The 24452-nt window shown below is 35.9% G+C and overlaps 4 protein-coding genes across 4 annotated transcripts; 2 read left to right on the top strand and 2 right to left on the bottom strand.

The window, feature by feature from the left end:
• Positions 1-431: 431 nt before the first annotated feature.
• Positions 432-1352, bottom strand: LOC113776310 (putative B3 domain-containing protein At4g03170). The gene has a single exon (XM_027321440.1). The coding sequence runs from the start codon at positions 1151-1153 to the stop codon at positions 497-499; it is 657 nt and encodes a 218-aa protein (XP_027177241.1). The 5' UTR covers positions 1154-1352; the 3' UTR covers positions 432-496.
• A 1602-nt stretch (positions 1353-2954) lies between these two features.
• Positions 2955-16409, bottom strand: LOC113776466 (protein ENHANCED DISEASE RESISTANCE 2). Its single transcript, XM_027321638.1, has 22 exons — positions 16061-16409; positions 14778-14852; positions 14464-14517; positions 14318-14383; positions 14041-14099; positions 13536-13612; positions 12925-13050; positions 12180-12214; positions 11468-11568; positions 11302-11397; positions 10367-10431; positions 9707-9778; positions 8943-9113; positions 8003-8205; positions 7850-7916; positions 7566-7741; positions 6429-6530; positions 5518-5565; positions 4732-4875; positions 4550-4645; positions 3491-3592; positions 2955-3243 (listed from the first exon to the last, which is right to left on the bottom strand). Exons 1-22 carry the CDS (start codon positions 16307-16309, stop codon positions 3151-3153), a joined length of 2277 nt encoding a protein of 758 aa, XP_027177439.1. The 5' UTR covers positions 16310-16409; the 3' UTR covers positions 2955-3150.
• A 2384-nt stretch (positions 16410-18793) lies between these two features.
• Positions 18794-20417, top strand: LOC113773468. The gene is made up of 6 exons (XM_027318115.1): positions 18794-19127; positions 19270-19314; positions 19499-19648; positions 19740-19881; positions 20057-20229; positions 20332-20417. The coding sequence occupies exons 1-6, from the start codon at positions 18794-18796 to the stop codon at positions 20415-20417; spliced, it is 930 nt and encodes a 309-aa protein (XP_027173916.1).
• A 2450-nt stretch (positions 20418-22867) lies between these two features.
• On the top strand, positions 22868-24223 carry LOC113773260. The gene has a single exon (XM_027317867.1). The coding sequence runs from the start codon at positions 23025-23027 to the stop codon at positions 23622-23624; it is 600 nt and encodes a 199-aa protein (XP_027173668.1). The 5' UTR covers positions 22868-23024; the 3' UTR covers positions 23625-24223.
• Positions 24224-24452: the final 229 nt, after the last annotated feature.

A 24452-nucleotide genomic window follows, 5' to 3' on the forward strand; every position in this document is an offset into this window, starting at 1 on the left:
CCACCGCATGAGTAATTCATTCTAACCTTTCAAATCCTAATCATTGCATGCGTAACAATTATGGTTAATTGAAGCAATAATGCACCGAGTCCCAGTGAAGTTACAATCATCCACTAAAAACAGAAAACATTTAAAAAAAAAAGAAGTTAATAATTGTGACACAGAAGATGAGATGATGCACAGAACAAGATGCAGGTCCATGTAATGCGTTTCTTCCATAGTCAAACTGCTAGGATATATTGTTGGCATTTTGTCAAACCCACAATTCTATAAAACCATAGTAAATAGCAGCACGCTCGGGAGTTATATCTTTGCTCTTTTCCCTTTTCTTCTTTATTAAAAATCAAGAAAGAAGACGAAGCAATTTGTTCTTGCAAACAATTTAAACAACAATAATAGAACGACCACCAGTTCTCTCGTAATTAATTAAACTGTGTGTGTGATGGTCTTCCGTTCTGAAGCGAAATTTTGGTCTAATTCTATACGAGTAACCGCTCTAGCGTCTAAAAGACAAAACGAAACAAGGGCTCCTAGTATGCATATGTCGAAACATCCAAATGGTGACCCAATCAAGGGCTCGCAACTTATGGTCTTGACAAAACTTTGTCCACCCCGACTTGAGCACGTAAAGCTTTCTCTTGCTCCAAGACTGAAACGCCATCCGGTAATCTTTCCCTGAAGAATCATAGACAGTAACTGGAATTCCAGAGTCTATGTTTTCGTCTTGTTCATTCAACAATGGCAAGATCGAATCCAGTACTTCCTCCTTGGATAACGTTAACCTACATTGGCACTCACTAACATCACTACCTGTCAACTGCTTCTCAAAAGGCTCACTGCAAGTTCCAATAACGCCATTCAATCTCGCAACCGGCGGCAGCCTTGGCAATTTCCCTCCAATTCCCCTATCTAATTTTAATTTGGTCTTCATTACTCGCTTGCGCAACCCATTAGCGGTTTTGGGATCCAATACTTCCTTGCTCATCGCTAATAGAGTTGAAGCCGCTTGCTGGACTTCCGCGTCCATGAACTTGTCAAGAACTATCGAGCCATTGATGATCTTGCTTGCTTCCGAAGTTTCTGCCGACCCCATTATTGATTTTCTTTTTCTCTTCGATTCCTTCACGAACTTAACCCTCTCTTCATCTTCCATTGCCAAAGTTAGGATTCAACCCTCCCTCCTTTGGGAATTGGGACTGAGTTGAATTCACACAGACGGAGGCTAGGAGAATTAATTCTTTTATAAAGAAGCCACCAAGAACAAGAAAATTAAAGAAAAATAAGGGAGGCCTACTCTGCAAGAAGGGCCCAATTCACAGCGACCCTTTAAAAGTGCTGCACTAGAGGAATGAAGCTTACTGTCCAGACACAAAATTGGAGCCCTAAGGCATGCACGTCGAATTAATAAATATATATATATATATATATATATGTATATATATCACATCAGAATTCTGAGGAGGAGTTGATGTGTTTCCTGATCTGATTAATTGTTACCGACTTTCCTTTTGTTTCAAAATTCCAAAAGCGTGATCCAACAGTTTGTCAAGGTAACCTTCGAACCCTAAATTTGCGTTTGTCTTGAAGTCGCGTTTCCTTTTGTAATTCTAATTAGTCCAGGTCTTCGCGCTCCGTCCAGTATAGGTCAATCTACGCTGTCGTTTTGTGATGGGTTCTCAATGCTGCGGTAAAGTTTTTATTTCTGTTTTATTTCTTTTCTGTTATTCTTATAGAACAAGAAGACCATCTCTCTCCAATTGTAAGTGTAACATATATTTACAGACGGTAAACGGCTTGGATCATACTTGCGGTTTAAGAATTAGGCTCATGCCTAAAATCGCCCAATCTCGATATATAGACAAGGAAGGAGCAAAAGATCGACACGAAAAGGAAATTACCCGTTCTTGTATTCATTCCTTTAGTAATTAATCAAAAAGTCCAACTTTACACGCTTAATGTTTACCTAACATACTATATATATATGGATTAATCTTTCCTACACTGACAGTGTATACACTATCAGCGTTGGATGAATGACAACTATGCAAATTTGAATTTGAAATTCAACTTTTGCACATATGTCATAAATCTAACGCTGATAGTGTATACACCGTCAGTGTAGGAAAGATTTACTCTATATATATATACTAATAATTATTATTCTCTCTTTATTTATATACTTTTTTTTATTTAATTTTACCTATCGTCTTTATATACTTTTCTTAATTAATATTACATTTTAAAAAATATGATATTTGAAATATATCTTAACACGCTCTATTAGAAAGACCTTTTTTTTTTTAATTTAGTTAGGACAAACGAAGACGGTCTTTGCTCAAAATTGCTTGGTTGAATTCATGTAAAGTTTTACTTTCTTTTATCTATACATTAATGCCCAACTCGGACTGTTTGATCGTATTAGAAAAAATTCCATCCGGTCTAGACCTCAAAATCCAAAAAAAAAAAAAAAAAAAAAAATTATTTTTGCTCTTCAAAATGATCAAGCCATTAGACCATTAAGTAGGTAAGATGGTTTAGATGGTACGAAAGGAAGGGAGTCTAAGTGAAAGATTTCAGATTCGAGACCTCTCACTTATAAAAAAAAAATCTAAAAAAAAACCTATTAGACCTTTAAACTACAGTTTCAGAACGATTTCTTAGAAACCGTTTACGTTAATAACGTCACAAAGTATTGCTACGAATAAAGCGTTGGCATCAACTTGGTGTTAAAATAGATGACATTTTTTCCTTAAAAAATTTCATTTTGTTGATTTATACGTATAGATTTTGAGGGGTAAAGTGGACATGAGTCATATGACTAAATATTATCTTATTTTTCTTACCTATAATTATTCGCCAACCCTTTTTTGTAGTTCACCAATTTCTGTTATTTTACACCAAAATCTTTTTATAGTCGCGAAGAGATGGCTTTGTTGCACAGAAGAGCAGGGGCAAAAGTAGAGGCTTTTCCTCAGCACAAAACTACAATTTGAGGGATATCTAGTAAACTATCACGGTTCCGCATGATTTTTGTAAAATATCAGAATCAATACAGGGAGAATAACAGCTCAACCACATAGAATAGAATGGTCAAAAAAAATTTTTTTTTTTTTCAATAAGTAGTAAAAATGCTCTTACTTATCAAAAACCTCAATTCTCCAATCGTACAGCAGAATCAAGCCTAACGCGATTTAGTCTAACAGTTCCTAGAATATACTCGGGTAGTTCTGCCTCTTCTTTTGCCTACGAAACAGAAGTAAACAGGTTTTAGTGCCAAGATAGAGAGAAACCTAAAATCTTGAATTGCAAAATTCCCAAACTTTAAAAAAAAAAAAAAAAATTTTAAGCCCGAGAATGTTAACTCATTCTCAGTCCAAGCAATTTAGAGGTAAAATATTTAATGCACCTAATGAGTTTCACTCCGCGCAATTTAGAGATAAAATATTCAATGCACCTATTGCGTTTCAGAGTAAGAGGAAAGTATACTTGCCTCTATCAATATTGCAAGATCAACGACAATGCTGGTGACATATCCAAGGACAAGACCAATCACACTCCTTGCCACAGATGATGAGCCAATGTCCACATCAATCTGCATGTAAGGAACACTTATCAGTTTCCCAACAGAACAGAAAGACTAACAAGCGGCAAAGTTATGCAGAAAAGAGTTGAAGTGACGATGCCTCTTACAGGTGAAGTCTGTTAAGACAGATACTAAAACATTTCTTTATCTGATATTAGTAATTTGTCCAACAGTTTTGATGTTCTAAATCTGATAAACAGCAAAAGAAAAGGGGATATGTGCAATGGTTTGCACTGAATATCCAAGTTGAAAGTAGTTACAGCAGCAAATTAAAACTCAATCATGAGAAGGCAATGAGTAGGAAAATCATTTCATGATTCACCAAAGGGAAAACAAGTTTCCTACTGTATCAATTTTCATACGGATACAAAAACCTTTTATAATGTCACATAAAGGGAAATGAAACTGACTAGTAACTGTTTGATGCCAATGATGAAAAAGAAAACTTCATATAGAAAAGGCAAATTTTTAAACATAGTCACAAAACCATTACGTTTTAGTATTATATGAGATTAAATAGCCCCAAGTGACAAATGCATAAATAATTTCGAGAATAGCAGACTTTAAGGTTTGACCTAAGAAAAATTTGCACATCACTGAAAGTAATAGAAATAGGATTAAGGTTTCCTACACTTGACAGTATAAGATTCTTCAGACAAGCAAAGTCTAGATGCATAAGACACAGTCACTATTGACATCTGAAATCTCCTTTTTGCACGTCATGATTCAGGAACTACTACCGGATCTTGCTCAAATAGCGAACAATATATGAATCAATAGGTGAATCTGTCAATGGTATTGGGTTCTCACATACCATATTCAAGCTCATGGAACTAACAAAGATTTTTGATGGTTCAGATTCTAGTTGATTGCACTTCAAAAATGATGTAAACAAAACCCATAATTTCTCATCATTGGAAAACCTAGTAAAGACTTGTATAAATTCTTATCAAGTTTGAGTCCTACCTCCAGAAAATTGTCTTGTCTAAGGTATTTGCACGTTACTGCTTTCCCAAGCAGGCAAGCTTTAGTTCCAACGGCACGTTTGACCATCCAATATCCCTGTCATGCAAATTGCCAAAGAGAACTGGCGTCAAAAGCTCATGAATACCACATGTACTAGATAGACACCAGTCTGCAATCCATACCTCAACAATGCTTGGAATCAGTTTGAATCTTGAATCCCGGAACATGTCAGTCCCCTCCACAAATTTACCCAACAAAGAATTTTTATTTACTGGTCTGTCAGCAGCATAATAAAGAACCATGCTGTAGTTTGGTTTGGCAGGAACCTGACATAGTTAAACCAGGAAGAATATCTCCTGTTCTCAGAAGGTGTGCATGCTAACCCAAAAAATAAAGAAAATGATGTATCTCATTGTGGTTCCTACTCCTCTGTTAAAAACATTACAAGATTTCCGTCAAAAAAGGAAACATAACTAATTCAAAACATATTAGGGAACAATATCAGCAACAGATTACATTTGTCACTCCAAAATTAGATTTCTTGAGACCTTTTTCTTCTTTTTCACTTAATGAAATAATGATTATTTCTCAGCTCTCAATCTAATTTCAGCTATGCCCATATTCCTGAAAATCAGTTGAATGTCAAATGTAGATTAACCAAATATCAATATTAACCAGTATTTTCCACGGCTTGTATGTGGTGAATGTCACGTTTCAACTTGCATAATGCTTAGTATATGAAGACAACTCTTTAGCATATGCAGAGCATATGGCTTTTCTCAGGTAAAGAAGGAAGTCTATTGAGATGAAGGATGCATGAATAGAGGATGAGAAATCCTCTTTTATAATGCAGAATTGGAAAATGTTTTGCTTTGCAGTCCCTTGAAAATTAATTGCTTGTATATGCAAAGACATTCTCATAACATCCATAAACAGAGAGGCAAGCCACAATAAATCCTAGCACACACCTGAAGATTTATAACAAGGATGAACGGAACTTTCTTCCCTGCTTCAGACTGTAATCACCAAACTATGTTAGATAGCATGAACCAATTACCACACCACCAGATGGTGACATGAAGATGGAAGGAGCCTACAAGCACCAAACTTTCCTGTTTCACAAACTCACATGGACAAGGATGACAACAAACGCATTGCAGCCTTATACATAATTAAAGGCCATATTAAGTATAGAAATGCAAGAAAGCCAACAAATATATAATGTGGATTGCAAAATTTGAGATCCAGAGTTCTTATCAGAATTTATTTCCATATTTGTGTTTGACCATGGAGACAATCCATTGTGAGACTGAGAAGACAACTCGGCAACAAGACCACTTTAAATTACAACAAACACCCATTTGCTTGAGATTTTCTCCTAACACAATATAAGGGAAAAGGTATCGAGAGGGTTTCCTAGAGGTCTCAAAAGACTCTCTGCAATGTTTTGCATAATTGTAACCGAACTTTTGCCAAATGCCATTAAGTTTCAACTTTCCATTCAAAGATTGTCAGATTATTCTTATTTTCTTTTTCTGCTTTTGGATTGCGGGATGCGGCATGGGGGAATGGTCAGAGTATCAGATTCTTCATACATAGATTCAAAGGCATTATAGGTGAGAAGAGTTCATGCCATCACTTTTTTTTTTTCCAACTATATATCTTGGCACAGCACAAAAACACCAAACATTATTTTTCCTAGGATGTGACATAGCTTGTTACAATGCACGTGGGAACTACTAAGTTTTTATTTTATTATTATTTTTAGGTTTACTCAACTTCCTTTATTTTCAAAAAATCAGGAGAAAAAAGAGACTCTTATGGTTAAACCTGCCTGGAGTAGACTCCTATTTATATAATTATAGATGCTGTTGATTACCTGAACAAGGCATTTAGGATGCAGTGCAATGTTGTCAACACGGTTATCTACATTAAACCAGTCCACAGCTATGAGCTTCAGAAGTGGCTCACCCCCTTTTACCTGCATCGAGGAAGAGCTACATTTGTCAGATTAAAGCTGCGAAGACATCAAACTTTGATAGGGATGCAAGAGATCATATTGTACACAATCTGATACCTAAATCGTGACTAATTTCTTACTATCAACATGCAATTTTCTATTAATTTGGTAATGAGTGGGGTTGGCCTTGGATCCCTACAAAACATAACTTGCAATGATGACAGACTCGGGTATATGCACTGGGCATTTATCTCAACTGTTTACGGCTCTTTATGAATAACTGTAAAATGGAAATGTACGAAAAAGGATTGAAGATTGGAGATGCGGATCAGTCTTCCAAGATTAGCTTTTTTATAAATATTAAGAAAACAATTTCAACAAGTAAGCCTCAATTGTTGTATGCGAATCAATCTTTGAAGGGCTAGAAAGGACATGATTGACTATATCAACACATAACTCAGGAATCCAATTCCACATGGCGAATAACAAGTCAGGAGTTCATGCTATGTTATGCAAAATGCTACCCAACATTTGGCTTTAATCACATATTCGTTCAAGGAGTTGACTACTAAGCTATGAGTTGCAAGTATTTGAAAGGGCAAAACTTTACTTTGCACTGAAGCAAATATTTTGACTGAAAAACTTCACAATTACATAGATACCACAAAAAGGCCCCAAAGGCAACACATATGATAAACGCAAACAGCCAGATTGCTCAGGGAAGGGTATTATGTGCATGTTGGCCTCCCCCATTTCCCATGGTGGCCACATCATCAATGAGACATCCCTATTCTGTTGATCATAATCCCTGGCAACCTTAGTTTTTCTTCAATTTGATCGATGATGTGCATTCAGTGGGACATATTAATGATTAGAAGGTCAAAAAAACCAGTACGATTGCAATGCATGGAGAAAGATGAAAAAGCACAATGCTATATGGAAGAGATCAACTTTCTGCTCTGCTCTTTGCAAAATATAGCATCAGTTAAAAAAAAAACAATAATAGCTCCACCTATCATTGCATAGAGCATCAATATCAATATCACAGAGACATACCTTTATGCTGTCTTTCAAGTATGACTTGCCTCTGATCATGAATCCTGTGCCACTAGGAGAAGTCCAGCAGTTAGTATCAGTCTCATCCCCCCCTCGTTGCATGGAACCATGGAACTGAAATGCGTCAAGATTGATTGGAGTGACATCTGGGTTTAACTCCTTGTTAGCATCTGGTGCTGCACGTTCAAGCAATAAACTTTTTATGGTGCATATGCTACTTTTTGAATCTGTTAAAATAGTTACATATGTATAAATAGAGCACATGTGCACAAAAGAAGAGATACCTGACATTCTCTGCAATGCCAAGCTTGCTATGGCCCATGAAACATTTTTCAATTTGATTCTTCTATTCTGGTAGAGTAAAAGGACGAGTTTAGATTCTCAAAAGACAAGTCGCTGTATGATCAGGAAGGGAGATGAAACAAACAAATACGGACCTTATTGACTTTTTCTGAGTCATCATCGCTGTTATCATCTTCTGAAGATGAATCACCAGCAATTGCATCATAGAATTCATCTGGTGCTTCTGCCACTTCCAATTCACCATTGGATGCTAAAACATCGGAAATCTTAGAATGGATAACAGTTGTGGGAGATTCAGCTGTAAGTGCAGGATTAGCTCCAACATATTCCTTCAAACCTAAACAAAGTCATCAAGTATGTTAAGATTAGCCGTATGTGCATTCAGCATTAAATACAATTGATTTCTTAGGGCACATTAAAGTGTTTTAACTTAAACTGTCCATATGTTGTCAAGCAATTGCCTGTGCAACCATTGGGACACCAACAGCTTTATTTGTTTAAGAAGACTCCTACAAGCAGAGTGGCAAGAACATTGCAAGCATTTAGGTGAGAGAATTGTTTCAGCAATAATCGAAAATGGCGAATGCAGATGGTCTGGCATTAAGTTTTCAGGAGAAGAGAAGAAGTTTTAAGTTAATAATAAGCGTTGAGTTGGTAGGTGGAAAATAAGCAAACATGGCATTATTGCTAGGGGATAAAGACAGCATGGCAAGCTTGGAATCCATGCTTGGTATACAAGACAAACATTAAAGGGCTACATAGTTCTCCTGAAGGATAAGGATAGACCAAGTTTAACATGGAAAAAACTAATACCTACATTAGGTTTCAACAAAACCTGTCTTTCTCAATTATTTACTTAAAAACAAAGCATAGTTATTGTATCAAACTTGCAAAGCAGCAATATACTGCCCAGAAATTTCAGTTGTTCACAAGATAAATGTAGATATCATTTTAGATGCATAGTTTTTGGTGATTATGAAGATGGTTCATGAATATCCTCAATCTTCTCTTTTTACTAGTTGTACATAAAGGAGGAAAAAATGATAAATTGTTAAATGTATAGAAATCAGAAACCTGACACTTGACTCAGCAGTGCAAATGGAATAGTTTTTTCGAACTTAGGGCTGTAATCCTTCTTCCATTTAAACCAGCCTTTGGTGTTTATCTCTAGCGTTTGTGTCACAAGGCATTGGGCCACCTTTGATGATGAGGATGTATTTAAGTTTTTTATCTCCCATGAAGAAGCTACATTGGAATGAAAACAAAGAAAGAGTCAGGAAAACTTAATACGGCAAGCTATGTCATTCGACTGATAGTGTCTAGTCAGTAATAAGAAGCAGTCATACCAAATGTACACACAAATGCAGATGTTCAGAAAATTATATTTATATAGACAACAGAGAGTTAACCACTAGTTGCAAGCAATCAAAATAAGGAAAACAGCACGAAGAGAAAGGCAAGATTCCAAAACATTGCATGCAGTGCAATTAAAATTGCAACAAATGGATCTGATACTTCTACAAAACCTTAAAAAGTCTCAAGACCATCTTCCCCTGTCAAACCTAGGACAAGGTCTCACAAAGGATTCCACGTGGAAAAAGTTCAACTTGTCCAGAATGTCTAATGGTTCTCAAATAAAAGATTAAGATCTTTTCTCAAAGGTTTGTGGAAATAAAACTAAAGAGCAGAACCATGTCTGCTTCCAAAACTTTTTCCAAGAATCAGAACGAATGGACAGATAATTGTGCCAAAGTAATGATGTTTTATGCCATCGCCACAAATTGTGACAGGTTAGGAGTAAGCAAGCAAAAGGATCACAAATACATAGAATCTCTTACGATTAATTTTGGTGCGTCGATATCCAGATTTTGGTGGCCGGTTCTTGTGCACGGCAGGAAACTGCAAGATTGCTGCATCATTACATAAGAAGCGTCATGCACAATAACATTGAAGAATACAAGAAACGCAATAAATTTGTGTGCATATTCTGCAGAGTCATTGGCTTTGGCAGTTTCTGCATAATTTCAGTCCAGTACGATGATGGAAGTTTTCAAGTATCCAGTGTCTGGGGCTCTGCAATATTTTCCAGTACTTCATGGACTCTTGTAGGATAAAGTCTGATTTAATGTTGTCATATGTTGAGCATGACTTGCAGTTTTGGTCCGTTCTTTCTTTTATCTTTAAAGTTTTCTATTCGTGTGAATAGCCTTCCAGGAACACGCCACCTTCCACCAAGAGATGGTACTAAACTATAATAGCTTTGTTATTTTACAACCTCTATGATAGTTGATGTAGCCTTAATTTTCACGGGAAATTTTCAGGAGGATGACTAGAAACATGTGCATATTCTGTATTATTACCATTATATGCTGTTTCACAGCTCTCTTGAACATTTTGTGCCAATGCCTAACTCCAATATTGCTTATTTAAGAATACAAAAGAATATAGAAGTATATGGTAGAGCAGTCATCAAACTAAGCAAATAAAGAGAATCTTACTATATGTTCCATCCTGTCCACGAAACCATTGCCTAGAGAAAACAAAATCTCTCTTGGACCGCCACCTGCAGACACAACACTTAAGAAGTTCATGAGAAAAGATAAAAGGTTCAATGGGGAGCTCAAATCTCTTAGCTAGATGATCCAGTTGCATTTGCATATTGAATTCAACCAACAAACAAAGAACTGTATTTTGCTATCTGCAATCTACATCTGTTGCTTCATAAAGCAATTAAGGAGCAAGGCGTGTTTGTTTTGAAGTATGAACATCAAAAGGGTTGAATTCCCCTACTCATCATACTCAGCCTGCCATGCTAATAACCAACTCAAACAGCTCTTGTTAGGATATATAGACCTAGAATGAGTTTAGAAAGATCTAGCTTGAGCAGAAAACACACTCAGTCGAGGTTCACCCTTTGATTCTATAAGCTCTATTACCACTGTCTCACTTCAAAGACCCAAAAATGTAGTTTGGGATAATATGCTAAGTGTATAATGTCCATTGAACACCAATATATCCACTAGTCCAACAAGTTTTGTTCAACTTACCTATTTATTACAGAATTGTTGCTGAGGAATGATATTTAGAAAAATACAAATTTATTGTCCATAATGGATTAGAGAAAACAAAAGAAAATGAAGATTAAAGTATTTCTTGGAAGAAATTCAATGCATGTGACATAATAGTGGCAGAATGAGAAAATGACATTATTCAGGTTATTTCAAGAATGGTAGAAGAATTACAGAAAATATATCAAAACAGTTTGATGATAGTTGAATACAAGCGCAGTAACTATAAATAACTCTATAATACCATAATCTAGAACTTAGGGTGGCAAGTTTTCTGTTTTTGATTTACACTTCTGAAATGGAAGTTTCAGAAAAGAATAGGAAAAAGAAAGGCACAAAACACAATTTTCTGCTTTAATACATACCAAGTTAAATAATTGGGATCAAAAACTCCATACACGACGTCATAGTGTCCATTTTCATAATTAACCAACTCCAAGTCACCTGTCAATGTATCCCACCTGTAGTATAAATGTTAGTGAATCTTTGGTGGCAAGATAATCCACAGACAGAAGAGTATGATACACATACTCATATCTCTGGTGGCGATCAAGACTCAAAACCACATCGAAGACAGTGTCAGCACTGGCATCAACAACACCTACAGCCTTGACAACAACGCCCTTACCACTCTACAAAAGCAACATGCATAACCATTAAAAGCAGTGAGGAAAGATGAGGATAAACAAACAGAAAAATCTGGGAATACATGCACTCTCAGGACTCTGTCAAATACTCTCTTCAAGCTAGAAGTTCATTTCAAGCCCACAAATCATGATCCCCAGCTGATCTGCCGTCACACCTCTTTTGTCAGAAGGACTAAATATGCAACTCAGTGCGCATGAAAATTAAAGGTGTCCAATAATTGGACATAAAGACCTTTAATACATTAACATATTGTTCATAAGTTCATGAAGTTTAGTTGTTCTCCACAGTATTCAAGCCATGAAGGTAGGACACTAAAAACTGTGAAGACCTAAACTTTGACAGCTTTCGGAATAAACACTAACTTTTAATGAACATGAAACAAGAAAACCAAACATTTCCTGATTAATTAGCTTCCTCGGCTCCAAAGAAAGGCGGGGACGTCCCCCCGGGGGAGGAGAAACTCAGTGTCGTCACCTTGGTATTTAATTTATTGACATCACACTATGCAAGGCAGAAGTAATGATTTTATGAAGATTGCAAAGCACAAAACATTATAGACGCCATTGTAAATTTATATACAAATTATAGAAGATACCTCAGAGCTAGCTACATCTTCAAATATTCTAACACCTGAAAAATAAACATTGAACAATTTATTTTAAAAAAAAAAAAGCGGGAACATCCAGATAAAGAAATTGTCTGGTAAAATATCAAATTTTCGAATAACATGATATAAAGAAATTATTCTTAGCCTCTTGCATGACTAAGACTGAGCATATTTCAAGCACACACACTAATAAGAAACAACAGTCCAATCATTTTAAACATCATCTCATCATATATGAAAATAAGACGAAGTCAACTTTTATGCAAGTATCGACTATGGAGATAACCATTTAAGAAAATAAAATATAATAAAGGGTAGCCCGAACTTCATTTAATGTTGAACAATATAATGTGAGATGATCAAGTGCCATAAAGCAGCACCAACATAATGATGAGAAGCATAAAGTACTCACACTACTTTACTGCTACATGCACACAGAGAAATCTGAAATCATGTATGATGTAAGCAACCAAAATCAATTGACCATAATCATCATGGTGGCTACTGGAAATACACAACCATGCGAACAGATAATGTATGAGAGGTATGGAACATTCGACATTCATGGCCATGTCTTCTATTTGCCTCAGCAATCAATAACAGAAGATCAGAGGTTCATTTCCTAGGAAGCCAAAATTGCTATACTGGTTCCAGTCAGTCATTTATTACTTCACAATGTCTAATAACATGAACTAAAGAAAAAGAAAAGGCCATTACAAAAAAAAAAAGATACCATTGATTGTCCGGACACATTTCCATTCATGTGCTTCAACTGCATCTCCACCATGTGCATCAAAGAATGCATCTGCTCTGCCTCTCCCCTCCAAGCTTGATGATTGGCGTAATAGCATCTCAGGACCTAAGTCCAACAAACAGAACCGATCACGGACAATTTGAAAGAAGATTGTTTCAATTTTACCAGTCAAGGTTATATATACATCATGGAGACATATACGACAACTGAAACATTAATAACACACTGCGCAGCACCTGTGGACCATGAAACAATAAAATTACTAGCATTTAAAGCTCAACCTACCTTGTACCTACAGAGCCATATCTTTCAAGCTTAAGCATATGATCAAGCATAAGACAGACCACCACATTGTTCACAAGACACCTAGACAACTGAAAAATGATATAAAGGTATAGAGCACAAAAAATTAAAGTTCTTTTTGGCCATATACTGTTTTGTTCCTCAGAGCTGAGCAGTTACATCATCAACTAAGATTAACTAAAGAAAAAAAAAATGGCACACAGAAGCACGCAATCTAACTGTAAAATGAAAGAAATCTCAAAAAGTATGTCATGAAATAATACGCAAACGTGTTCAAACTGGCTCACCTTGTCCTATTCTTATAAGCTTTTTCAAGCCATGTGCATACCGCCTTACCCTAGGCCGATGCCCTTCAAGATTGATCCTTCACACAAAAAAAAGTATTGTTATTTTTCTTCATAAATTTTCAGAAAACAAGTTTAAAAATATACACAAAATTCCACAGAAGTGCACTTAAAAAACTTGTGATATGAAAAATAAAGTGAACCATATTTAAGAGCAAGCATTGCAAGGAAAATAAGAGTATCGTTGTCATATGAAAGAAATTTCATGTTAATATGTACACTATACTTGATTATAAGCACTACAAAAAACTACTAAAGGATAACGACAAAAAACTTTGGACAATCCATTCAACTTTTATCCCAGATATGCCTATACCCATCATAATATGTTGCTCCATATCCTAATATTTTCAAGTTTTCTCCTGAAGAAGGGAAGTCAAAGCAATCAATTACACAAAATTGTACAAAAAGTTTCTACAACTGAACAATTTGGCAATTGTGTACATACTCGTTCTCCACGTTCAACTTGCTTCTTGTGCTAGCACCTCTTGAAAGCTCATACTCCGCCTAAAAATCAAGAGTTGAAGAGTTCACAGAAAACAAGGTAACATTAATAAGATTCACTCAATCAGTCCATTTCTTTGAACGTGGAAACTGAAAATCACTCAAAAACCTTATCCAGGAATCTTGTTTTGTAGAGCTAAACGTTAACAAAACATGATATGGTCATGCATTAAGTGGTTACAAGCAAATCAAAAGTACATACCTAACAAAATTGCTCATACCTGTTGCTTTGCATGATCAAATGCTTCCATCCATTTTCGGGCCTCACCAGCGTTAGCACAAGCAATCTTGCAGCAATCACAATCACTTAGTGTGAGATGATTTAACAAACAAGAGCTCAATTTCAGCTAATAGATGTTTTACTTACTTCTCCCTTTCTTGTCTCATCCAACCGGTTGTAAAATCTTAGAACGTAAAGATCCTATAAAAGTGCAAAAGCAAAGCACTACTATATTAGTTTAGCTAATCCGATTAGGAGTTTGAAATATGTTTTGAAACACTTGGAAGAAACAAAACCCAACACGAAGTAAAAAAGGAGAACTTGTGAAAAGGGACTAATAAAGCTAAAGGGGCAACAAACATCTTACTTTTGAAATAGAGAAACATGACACACAAGAAGAAAAGCATTTTAAGTAAGCATGAACAAAAGCAACTAGGAATAGATCCCAAAACGAAACTTACCCCACTGTTAACCTTTCGGCGACCTAGCTCTTCCACCATAAGTGTGTGACCGACAACACCCCTCCGAATGGGTTTCTGCAATAATGCACCACTAACATTTATTGGACAAAACAATGACCATCAAAACTATTCCTGTTCAAGAATGGAAATGCTTTCTCCAAGTGAAAATACAGACACCACTAGGGCACATAGAGGAAGGATGAAAAGAGATAGGACATGATTGACATTGAGAACTTAAACTAGTCTAGTATATAACTGTTTTGAATGTGCAATAAGCAAACATCACATTGGCAATAATCAAATGGACATTGTGAAACGCAACGCGATTAATGAAACAAAAGCATTAAGATTGAGTTTTAAGAGAACATCAAGCGCATTAAGCAAAAGTTTCTTCAGACCTCCAAAGTATCAGCGAGCACATTATTTCATGTGGATGTACCTCAAAAGTCAAGAGAAAGGAGGCATGTCATCTTTGAGTACCCAAGAGGATAAAAGTGATATTTCAACTTCAATTGCTCTGTCAATTCTGAGGCTTTTTATCATCCTTCTAAAGTTGCAAAACCGACCATTATTCCAGCATTTTCTCCTCAAGTGTTCTACTCTGCTATTAATCTAAATGGTAAAAGTTCTATCTCCAGCAACTACAGCACCCACAGCCTACAAATCTATTTTCAATCAGAAGGCCCCAAACTGCCTTCTCCACGGTTCACCATCCCCAATCCCTCAGTACACAGTCCAAAATTCAGCTAGAAGGCAATTGAGTGAATAATGTTCCCTAACTCAAATCGAACAACTGAATCAAATGATCCACGTAAACAATCAACGCAAGCAACAGTTAAAAAGGAACACACGGTTAAAAACAAACTCGTGTTTGGGTATGTTCAGAATGGGACTTGTCATGGTACGCGCTACCATCATTCCGCCACCTCATGAACCCATCAAAATAAGATACCTGGATTCAGCTTCTAGTCAGCTCAGCACAGCACAACTAAGACGTTAATAACCATGAAAATAGTTACTGAAAGCTTGAACATTCAAAATTATAGTATAGTGCCATCATTTTAAGGTTAGGAGACAAAAGAAAAATGGCCAAGTCCAGGGCACGCGAAGCGGTTAACATGATCCAACAACCAATAAATCCTTAAACCTCTTCGGTTCTTAAACCTCTTCGGTTCTTTTCTCTCCTAATCATCCTCGCAAACCAAACAAAGCCCATAAAGCACTTCAAAAAAAATAAATAAATAAACGAAGAAAAGAAGGTGATTTAGAATACGAGGACTAACAACGCCAGGATTTTCGCGAGGGTCTCTTTTGTACATCTCGACGTACTTTCCTCGGATACAGAGGTAACGGAGATGGCAATATTCATGACCAATGGAATTAACTCCTAAGTGATAGACCCATCCGAAATACTCGAAAGTATTGCTGCTATTGCCGCTGCTGTCGTCGGCACCGCTCTCGGAGCCTCCACTCTCGGATCCTCCTCCTCCTTCGCTGGCCACCTTCTTCAATGCGCCCCCCCAGCTGGCCATTTCAATTCGTTAACTTCCAGAAACAATAAAAGACGACGATGAATGAGCTAATTGAATCTGATCATCAGTAGGTAGGACGGAGACATATATAAGAAATTGACTTGCGTTGGGACAACGAAGAAAGAGTGTGTAGTGCGTGTTTGATCTGTGGAATTCATTATTGTCAGATTTGGTTGACGTGGCAATTTGTATTCTGGAGAAATGAGTTGGAAAGAGGGTGGACCCAGTGGAGGATATGACTGTGCCGTTGGGATTTGGGGCAGGGACGGTCATCAGTATGACCGTCCTGCACGGTTAAGGGCTAAGATTTGCCCTCAAAATTTTGTGCGGCTGAGATTACACTATGTAACTTAATTTTCGTGTCAAGTGTGGGGCCCATCACTATTTGTTCTGAAAATACATCCTGTGAAAAAAAAGTTACATCGTGTTTAACCAATATTACGCGCAACCGTTTGTGCCCCGTATCCGTGCCGTTGGATTTTGGATTTTTTTCAAGTTCCCTAATATTGGGTTTTTGGCGTGTTTTGCAGTTTGTCACCTAACATTTTGTTTTCTTTTTAACAGCTCAAAAGGACAATATTAATGTTTTCCCTTAAATGAATAATAAGAACAGACATAATGTCCACAATTTTGGATCAAATATAGCACATATTTCTCTTCCTTCACACAAAGCTTCTGGTCTATCTACTCCAAGTAATTACATGCATGAAGTAAAATATTTTGAATTTAAAGTTATTTTTTTAAAAAAAGTACAAAAAAAATAATTAGTTTATCATAAAAATCAAACCTTGTAGTTTGAATATTCAAAAAAACTACTTTTTGGATTTTTGAATGTCCAAAATCTTCTTAAATATATTATTTAACCACATCCATAGGTTTTTTGGGTTATTTTTTTCATATGGGGTGATAAACAACATTTAGAGGAAAAGCAATAAAATGAATTTGAAAATTTTTGAGACTTTTTTTTCTGCTTCAATTGCAAATGTGTGGATGAAGGAGAGAATATGCGAGGGTTGCTTCTTTTTTATAGAACATGAAGAGTGCTATTTTCATCAGAAATTTTAAAGATTAAAATGGGGAGTATTTTTGTTTACTGCAATGATTTTAACGGTCCATTTGATAAGATGGACTGACAAAGGGAATGAATTGGGAAAAATAAAACACTAGGGGAATAAACTGCAAAACATACCAAACTTGAGGTGGACTTCCTGTGATTAACCCTTTTTTTTTTTCCATTTTGTTATTTGATTTTTTGTCAAATTAATGATAAATTGTTGAAGTTGTGACTAGAGAGTGATTGTAGGGGTGGGGATGGGATTGGGACCGGTGGATTGTCGGCAAAGATGGAACCATCTGGTGTTTTTTTTTTTTTTTTTTAAATGGTTTTGTTTATTTTAGTTTAGAAAATGGTACTGAACTAGTATAATAACGCATTAGGTAGGAGAATGGGACTCCAGCATTTGTGCACACTTGGTGGTACTATTCATTTTTAAGGTGCTGAGTTTTAAGTATTTCTACACTATTTTGTTTAGCTTTGAGTTACATGGCAGGTAAAGATTAAAGAATGCATTAAAATGGTTTGACTTCAAGGTCATTGATAATGGATTATTAATAAGTTTATTAACTCACGGTTTCAAATTCAAGTTACTTACAAAATAAGAGTTGCTGCAATAATTGTTAGTTGTAACAAGCTTGCAATTACTTGCCATGATTTCAAACATCGGGAGTTTTTGAGCAGTCATTTCATATAATTTTCCCCCTTCATTGTTAACGTTCAAATTGCCAAATTATATATAATTGTCAAATAATGTAATTCGAACATTTTCTTACGGTGTAAATTTGGAACTCCATGTACAAATGTTCCGGTCATATAAAATCATGTTCTCATAAAAAATAAGTAATTTTTTTTTTAGGAAAATGAGAATCCAAACAGGATGTGAGTGTCTCCAATGTTTAAGGCAATACAAGTCAAAACACAAATGCCAGGAACCAGGGACAGCGGCGTCTTACAGGGACATTTGTTTAGCTTTCGTACCCATGTTACGAAATTGTGTAGTTTTGGGCTTCTAATCCCGAATCACAATCATCAAGCAATTGATTATTTGGTCATAAGTAAAACTCTTCTAAATCATTGACATTAGGACTTGGTCCAATTAAAACAGTTGCTGAAATTTGGACAAATGGAATTGCCCCAACCGACTTGGTGGGTCCATGACCTTTAACTAACCAACCTCCGGTCCTTATCTTTTTCAGTGCATTTATTTGTTACTAGCCAGCGATGTGAACTAGCTACAGCCAAGAAATATTTAAAAGTAGTGTCAAAGAACTATAATAGGTGATGGATGGAAAGATAGTAGACAAAGACCATTGATTAATTTTCTAGTTTATTGTCCTAAGGGTATATCTTTTATTAAGTTTATAGATGCATCGGACATTGTGACAAATGCAGAAAATTTGTGCAATCTATTTGTTGAAATTGTTGAAATGGTTGGTTCCAAAAATGTGGTGCATTTAATCACTGATAATGCTAGCAATTATAAGGCCGTAGAAACTTTATTAAATGAAAGATATCCAATTATTTGCTGGTCTCCATGTGCTGCCCATTGTATCAATTTGATTTTGAAGGATATTGGTGAAATGGGTACTGTTAAATCTCTAGTGTCTCTTGCTTCTTCAGTAACTGTTTTTGTGTATAATCATAAATATGTTCTGAATTGGTTGAGAAAAATTGATGGGTGGAAGGAGATTATTCGTCCGGGGGAAACTCGATTTGTCACCACTTTTATTGCACTAAAAAACTTACATGATCGCAAAGACAGTTTACAAGCTTTAGTCACTAGTGGAGATTACAAAAAGTTCTTGAAAATGAACAAAGGAAGAGAGGTCAAACAAATTGTTTTGGATGATAGATTTTGGAATAATTGTTTGATTACAGTGAGAATAATGGGTCCTATTATTAGTTTGTGACACTGATGAAAGGCCTTCTTTGGGGTATGTGTATGAAGGTATGTTTAGAGCAATTACTGGAATCAAGAAGTTGTTCAGGAATAATGAAAGGCTATATAAGCCTTACATTGATATCATCAATGACCGATGGGATAGGATGTTGAGGACAAATTTGCATGCTACGGCATATAGTTTTAAATCCTGCTTTTCAATATGACACTGTCACATTCTCTACACATCCAGAAATTACAAATGGTTTGTTGGATTACATAGAATCAAAGGTGGATTGGTGCATTGAGGAAAATTTAACAAAAGAAATTGGAATGTATCGAGAGCGGGAGAGAAGTTTTGGCAGAAAACTTGCTATTCTTACTAGCAAGAAAGATAGACCAGGTAATTTATATTTTTCTAGCATTTAAATCTTTCTAAAATATATATCTAATTTGTAAATATTTTGTTTATATTTAAATTTTGAATATGACAGAGAATTGGTGGAAACTCTTTGGTTGTGATGCTCCCAACTTACAAAAACTTGCAATTTGGGTTTTGAGTCAAACAGCTTCTTTTTCAGGATGTGAGCATAATTGGAGTGTTTTTGAACGTATTCATACTAAGAAAAGGAATAGGTTGGAGCATTAAAGGCTCAATGATCTTGTATATGTGCATTACAATTTGCATTTGCAGTATAGGTATATGTAAATGGTTTATTTTTATAAATGACATTTCGTTCTTTTTAAGAAAAATATTTTAGTACTAACTAAGTGTATATGTTGTATATATACGTATATATATATGTTGTAGGCATAATCAGCAAAAGAGATCGTATGATCCCGTTGATTACGAGTCAATTGATAAAACAGAATTTTGGGTGGTTGAAGAAGAACAAGAAGGGGAGCTTGATTATGAGAAGTTAAAGGAAGAGCTTGAAGAACCACCAATTCATGGTCAATGTTCAAATTTTGAACAACTTGAAGGTTAGTCTGACATAAATCATTAGTTTGATGCAAAAATAAAGCTAGTATGATATGATATTCAATTGTTGAATATGTATATAATTAAATATGCTGATTTTTTAGATGATGAAGATGAAGCAGAAGATGTTGATTTAGAAACATTTCAGTGTCGAAACTTTTTTAATGATGAAGATGAGGATTGGCATTAAATATTCAAATAAAAATTGGTATAGAATTATTTGTACTATTTTATTTTTATTTTTAAGATTTGTATCAGTTGGTGTGATGAAACTAATATGATTTTATACTTTTTATCACTTGTCAGTGATTCATATAATGGTCTTGGATGATGATGATGACTTGTCAATGTGGCTTTTTTTGAAGCTTTGTTGTCCCAGAATTATGAAGAAGATTATAGAAGCCTCAGAAATTGGACTCGTTTGGACCTTTTGATTGTTTTCTAGATTTGTATTGTTTTTTGTTAATTCTAATATTTAGACAATTGAACATGTAAGTTTGATAACTATGTTAATTGTGTGTGTGTTAATTGTTGGATATTACTCTTATATTTATTGTGGTTCAGCATTTATATCTTATTATGTGCATAGGTGTGTGTGTCTATATATATATATATATATTTATTTATTTATTTATTTATTGAACCCCGATTGAACCGGTCCGATCGATTGAATCTCGACTCTTTCATTTTACCGGTTCGATTGACGGTCCGGGTTTGAAAACATTGGTTTAAGGCAATAGAAGTCAACACACAAATGCCAGGGACCAGGAACAGCGGTCTCTTACAGGGACATTTGTTTAGCTTTCGTATCCATGTTACGAAATTGTAGTTTTGGACTTCTAATCCCGAATCACATTCATTAAGCAATTGATTATTTGGTCATAATTTTAGTCAAAGTAAATCTCTTCTAAATCATTGACATTTGGACTTGGTCCAATTAAAACAGATGCTGATATTTGGACAAATGGAATTGCCCCAACCGACTTGGTGGGTCCATGACCTTTTAATCAACCAACCTCCCATCCTTATCTTTTTCAGTGCATTTATTTGTTACTAGCCATCGAGATACATGCGATGTGAACTTGCTACTGCCAGAAAAATTTAAAAGTAGTGTCAAGGCACTTTCTTTGATCTAGTAAAATTTGTGTACTTGTTAGTATTTAACAAAAGTCTCTTTAGACTCTTTTTTCCCTTATAATATATAATATAATAAGTTATATAAGTATTATCGTTTTTGAAAAAAAAAAAGAAATACACATGATGTGCGCGTGACTCATCCAAAATTTTATTAGTTATTCAAAAATTAATGAAAATAAAAAGAAAAATAAAAGACAAAAGAAACATCATGTTAAAAGGAAAAAAAAATGAAAGATAAAAGAATTATTGATTGATGAAAGATCTTCCTTCCAACAAAACGTAACAAGTAAATCCATAATAGGCGGTATAATGATAGTATAGTAGCGGAATAAGTATTTTGTCATGACAGATGACAAATGAGTGAAAATTTTTAGAAGTTGTGTAATCTTTAGTAGTTTAGTTTGATATATAATGGGGGCGAGAAGGAGTTTTTTTCCTTTTTTTTTTTTGGATAAGACGTTTTGAAGTCGGATAGTTTAAGGAACTGTGGTATATATGCTTATTGATTAATAATTAATTTAAAGAGTAAAACTGAAATTAAAAAAATTACACTAAATTGTTTACGCCAAATCAAACTCCTACTCCTTTTGTGTTGTAGAGATTTCTTATTGTGGAAGTAATGCTTTTATTAAGCCAAAAAATAAAAAGGAAAAGAGCCTGCTCGTAGCTGCATTCTCTAAAACTTATTTTTAAAAAAATTCCCATAATTGGGACGATGTCATAAGATCACCGCCCTCTTGGATCATTGATGCCTAGGCATCAGGCAAAAGCCCACGAATTATTCTTTCGAGGAAAAAAAAGCCCACAAATTAGGAGCACAGTTTTCGTGGCCTGTCAACTTTCTCCCTTTCCCTACTTGATCCAATTGGTTAATAAAAAGTATCTACAGATAAAGCCCACCACTTGCGGCCATTTGCCTCTGTACATACAGTAGCTGTATTTGTACATCTTGCTATTTGGTGTATACAGCTACAAATAACGCTAGCCATGCAATTCTACCATAGTTGCCAATTTTGCGTTTTGACCATTCCATCTTTTTTAAGTTTTGATTAAGGTCCATCCAATGTCAATTAGAGTGATTGATATTAGAAAACAATCAGAAATTAAGATTGGTTAATAGAACTTTTACTCTAAAAGATACTAGTTGAAAAATAGTGTACCAACGAGCGAGATAATTGAATTGAATGATAAGATATGTATTTGAATTTAAATTATCTCGCTTTAAAAAATATATAAAAAATACTAAATTACATGAGAAGTCCTTATCTCAAAGAACAGGTAAGTCTCAATTAATTTACGCTCTATGCAGCAATTAGACCCTTATTAATGCTATGAACTTTTGCGACACAAGAAGAATACTTTCGACCGAAGCAAGAGCCCTGTGAAATATATAACCAAGTTGGAAACCGACAAGAAAAAGCCTCAAATAGGATTCCGTACTACGCATCACACACAAACCCACCCCTATAAATTAGTCACGCACTCCCCCAATTCTCACTCATCTAGATGCCCCAAACTCCCCCACAAGTAAAGTAACAGCGACAAAATACTAACTTCTTCCTCTTCCTCTCCTTCTCTCTCCTTTTCTCTCTTTCCTCGTTCGATCGATCACTGCCCCTCACCATCTTCCCCAACGTCTGTTCCCCGGCCAACCAGAAAGATGTGTGCCACCGCCGTTCTCCGATCTCATGATTGCCTACGCAAACCCTATTACACTCGCCGAAACACCACTAGTCATAATAACCCGAACCCTTCCGGATCTCGCCGCCGAAAACGGAGCCCCACTGGCTTCGAAACTAACGTCCACGATGGATCTAGGATTGTGAACCCAGATCTTCGCAAAGCTCCTACCTCGACTTCTGTTGCTGCCAAGAATAATCTCGTCATGGGCCAAGTTAAGATCCTGAAACGCGGCGAACCGTTGCCAGTGAATGATGATGATAAGAATAATAATAATCGCACTGGCAGCAAGAAGGCCATTTCGACTCCAATTCCAGCGACGGCGTCTAAGAAATTAGGGCTTGTGGGTCGCCGCGATGAGGATGATTTGATTTTGTGTTCGACGGGTCGGTTGGGCCCGGAACCCGAGATGGTTCAGAAGCAAATTAGGGCTTCTGATTTTTACGCTGGATCGGGTCCCATAGTGGCTTCTCCTCCCCCGAGTTCGCTTCCCTTTCCTGCGTTCTTTTCGAAGAAGGAGAAGAAGTTTGATGAGGCTACCAGCGATCTGCTTCGTTTGTTGAGGCTTGATTTGCCGTGAGCCCTCCTTACTTCCTTTAAAGTATGTTACTGAGTGAATGGGCGACCCTTGTTATCTTATCCGAATTGCGTGGCTAATTCGTATGGAAGAAAGTGGATAGATCGGGTGGGTTATGCTTTCTTTATTCTTCCTCGATATTTTTTTGCCAAGAGGGAGATTAGAGGAAGTAAACAAGCTAATGGGGCAGTGTTGTTGCAGTCTACTTGCAGAGGAAAGCTAAGCTAAAATGTCGAGGGGTACTTTTGCAATCAAAATGGAGCAATCAAGGCCTTTACTTGTGTGTTTGGGTTTAGAGCAAATTTGTGCCTTTGGAGATTAAGTTATGGTACTCTATTAGTATAAAATTGTATATCCTTCTAGTCTAATAGCATTTAATGGTACTCCAATGGAATGGTAGATGATTGGACGGAAAAAGAAGTTATGTTATGTTTGTGGGATTTGGGGTATCTTACTTCCCCAAGCCTATGTGAAGTATTTAATAGGGCTTTTATGAATTTGTTTAACGTGATGTACTCTGGAGTTTAGTTGATGTGTTTAGCCCCTGTACTACTGATATGTAAGTTTTATCCAATTGCAATAAAAGTTCTTATCTGTGAATATGAGTAGCTTGCCTTCAACTTAGTTTTTAAGTTCATAAGTTTTGGCTGATTAGATTGTGGTTGTGTAACTCATTATATCCAGTTTACAAATGAATGACGTGTGCCCTGTATTGTCAAACGTTTGTGGGTTTCGTTGTGTGGCAAGATCAAAGAAGAGTCTGAAAGCAAACGAAGCTTATGCGAAAAGATCTTGAATCTGGTTGAAGATGCAAATGAACTTTTGCTACGA

This window comes from Coffea eugenioides, chromosome 6 (assembly GCF_003713205.1).
Source record: "Coffea eugenioides isolate CCC68of chromosome 6, Ceug_1.0, whole genome shotgun sequence".
Taxonomy (NCBI): Eukaryota; Viridiplantae; Streptophyta; class Magnoliopsida; order Gentianales; family Rubiaceae; genus Coffea; species Coffea eugenioides.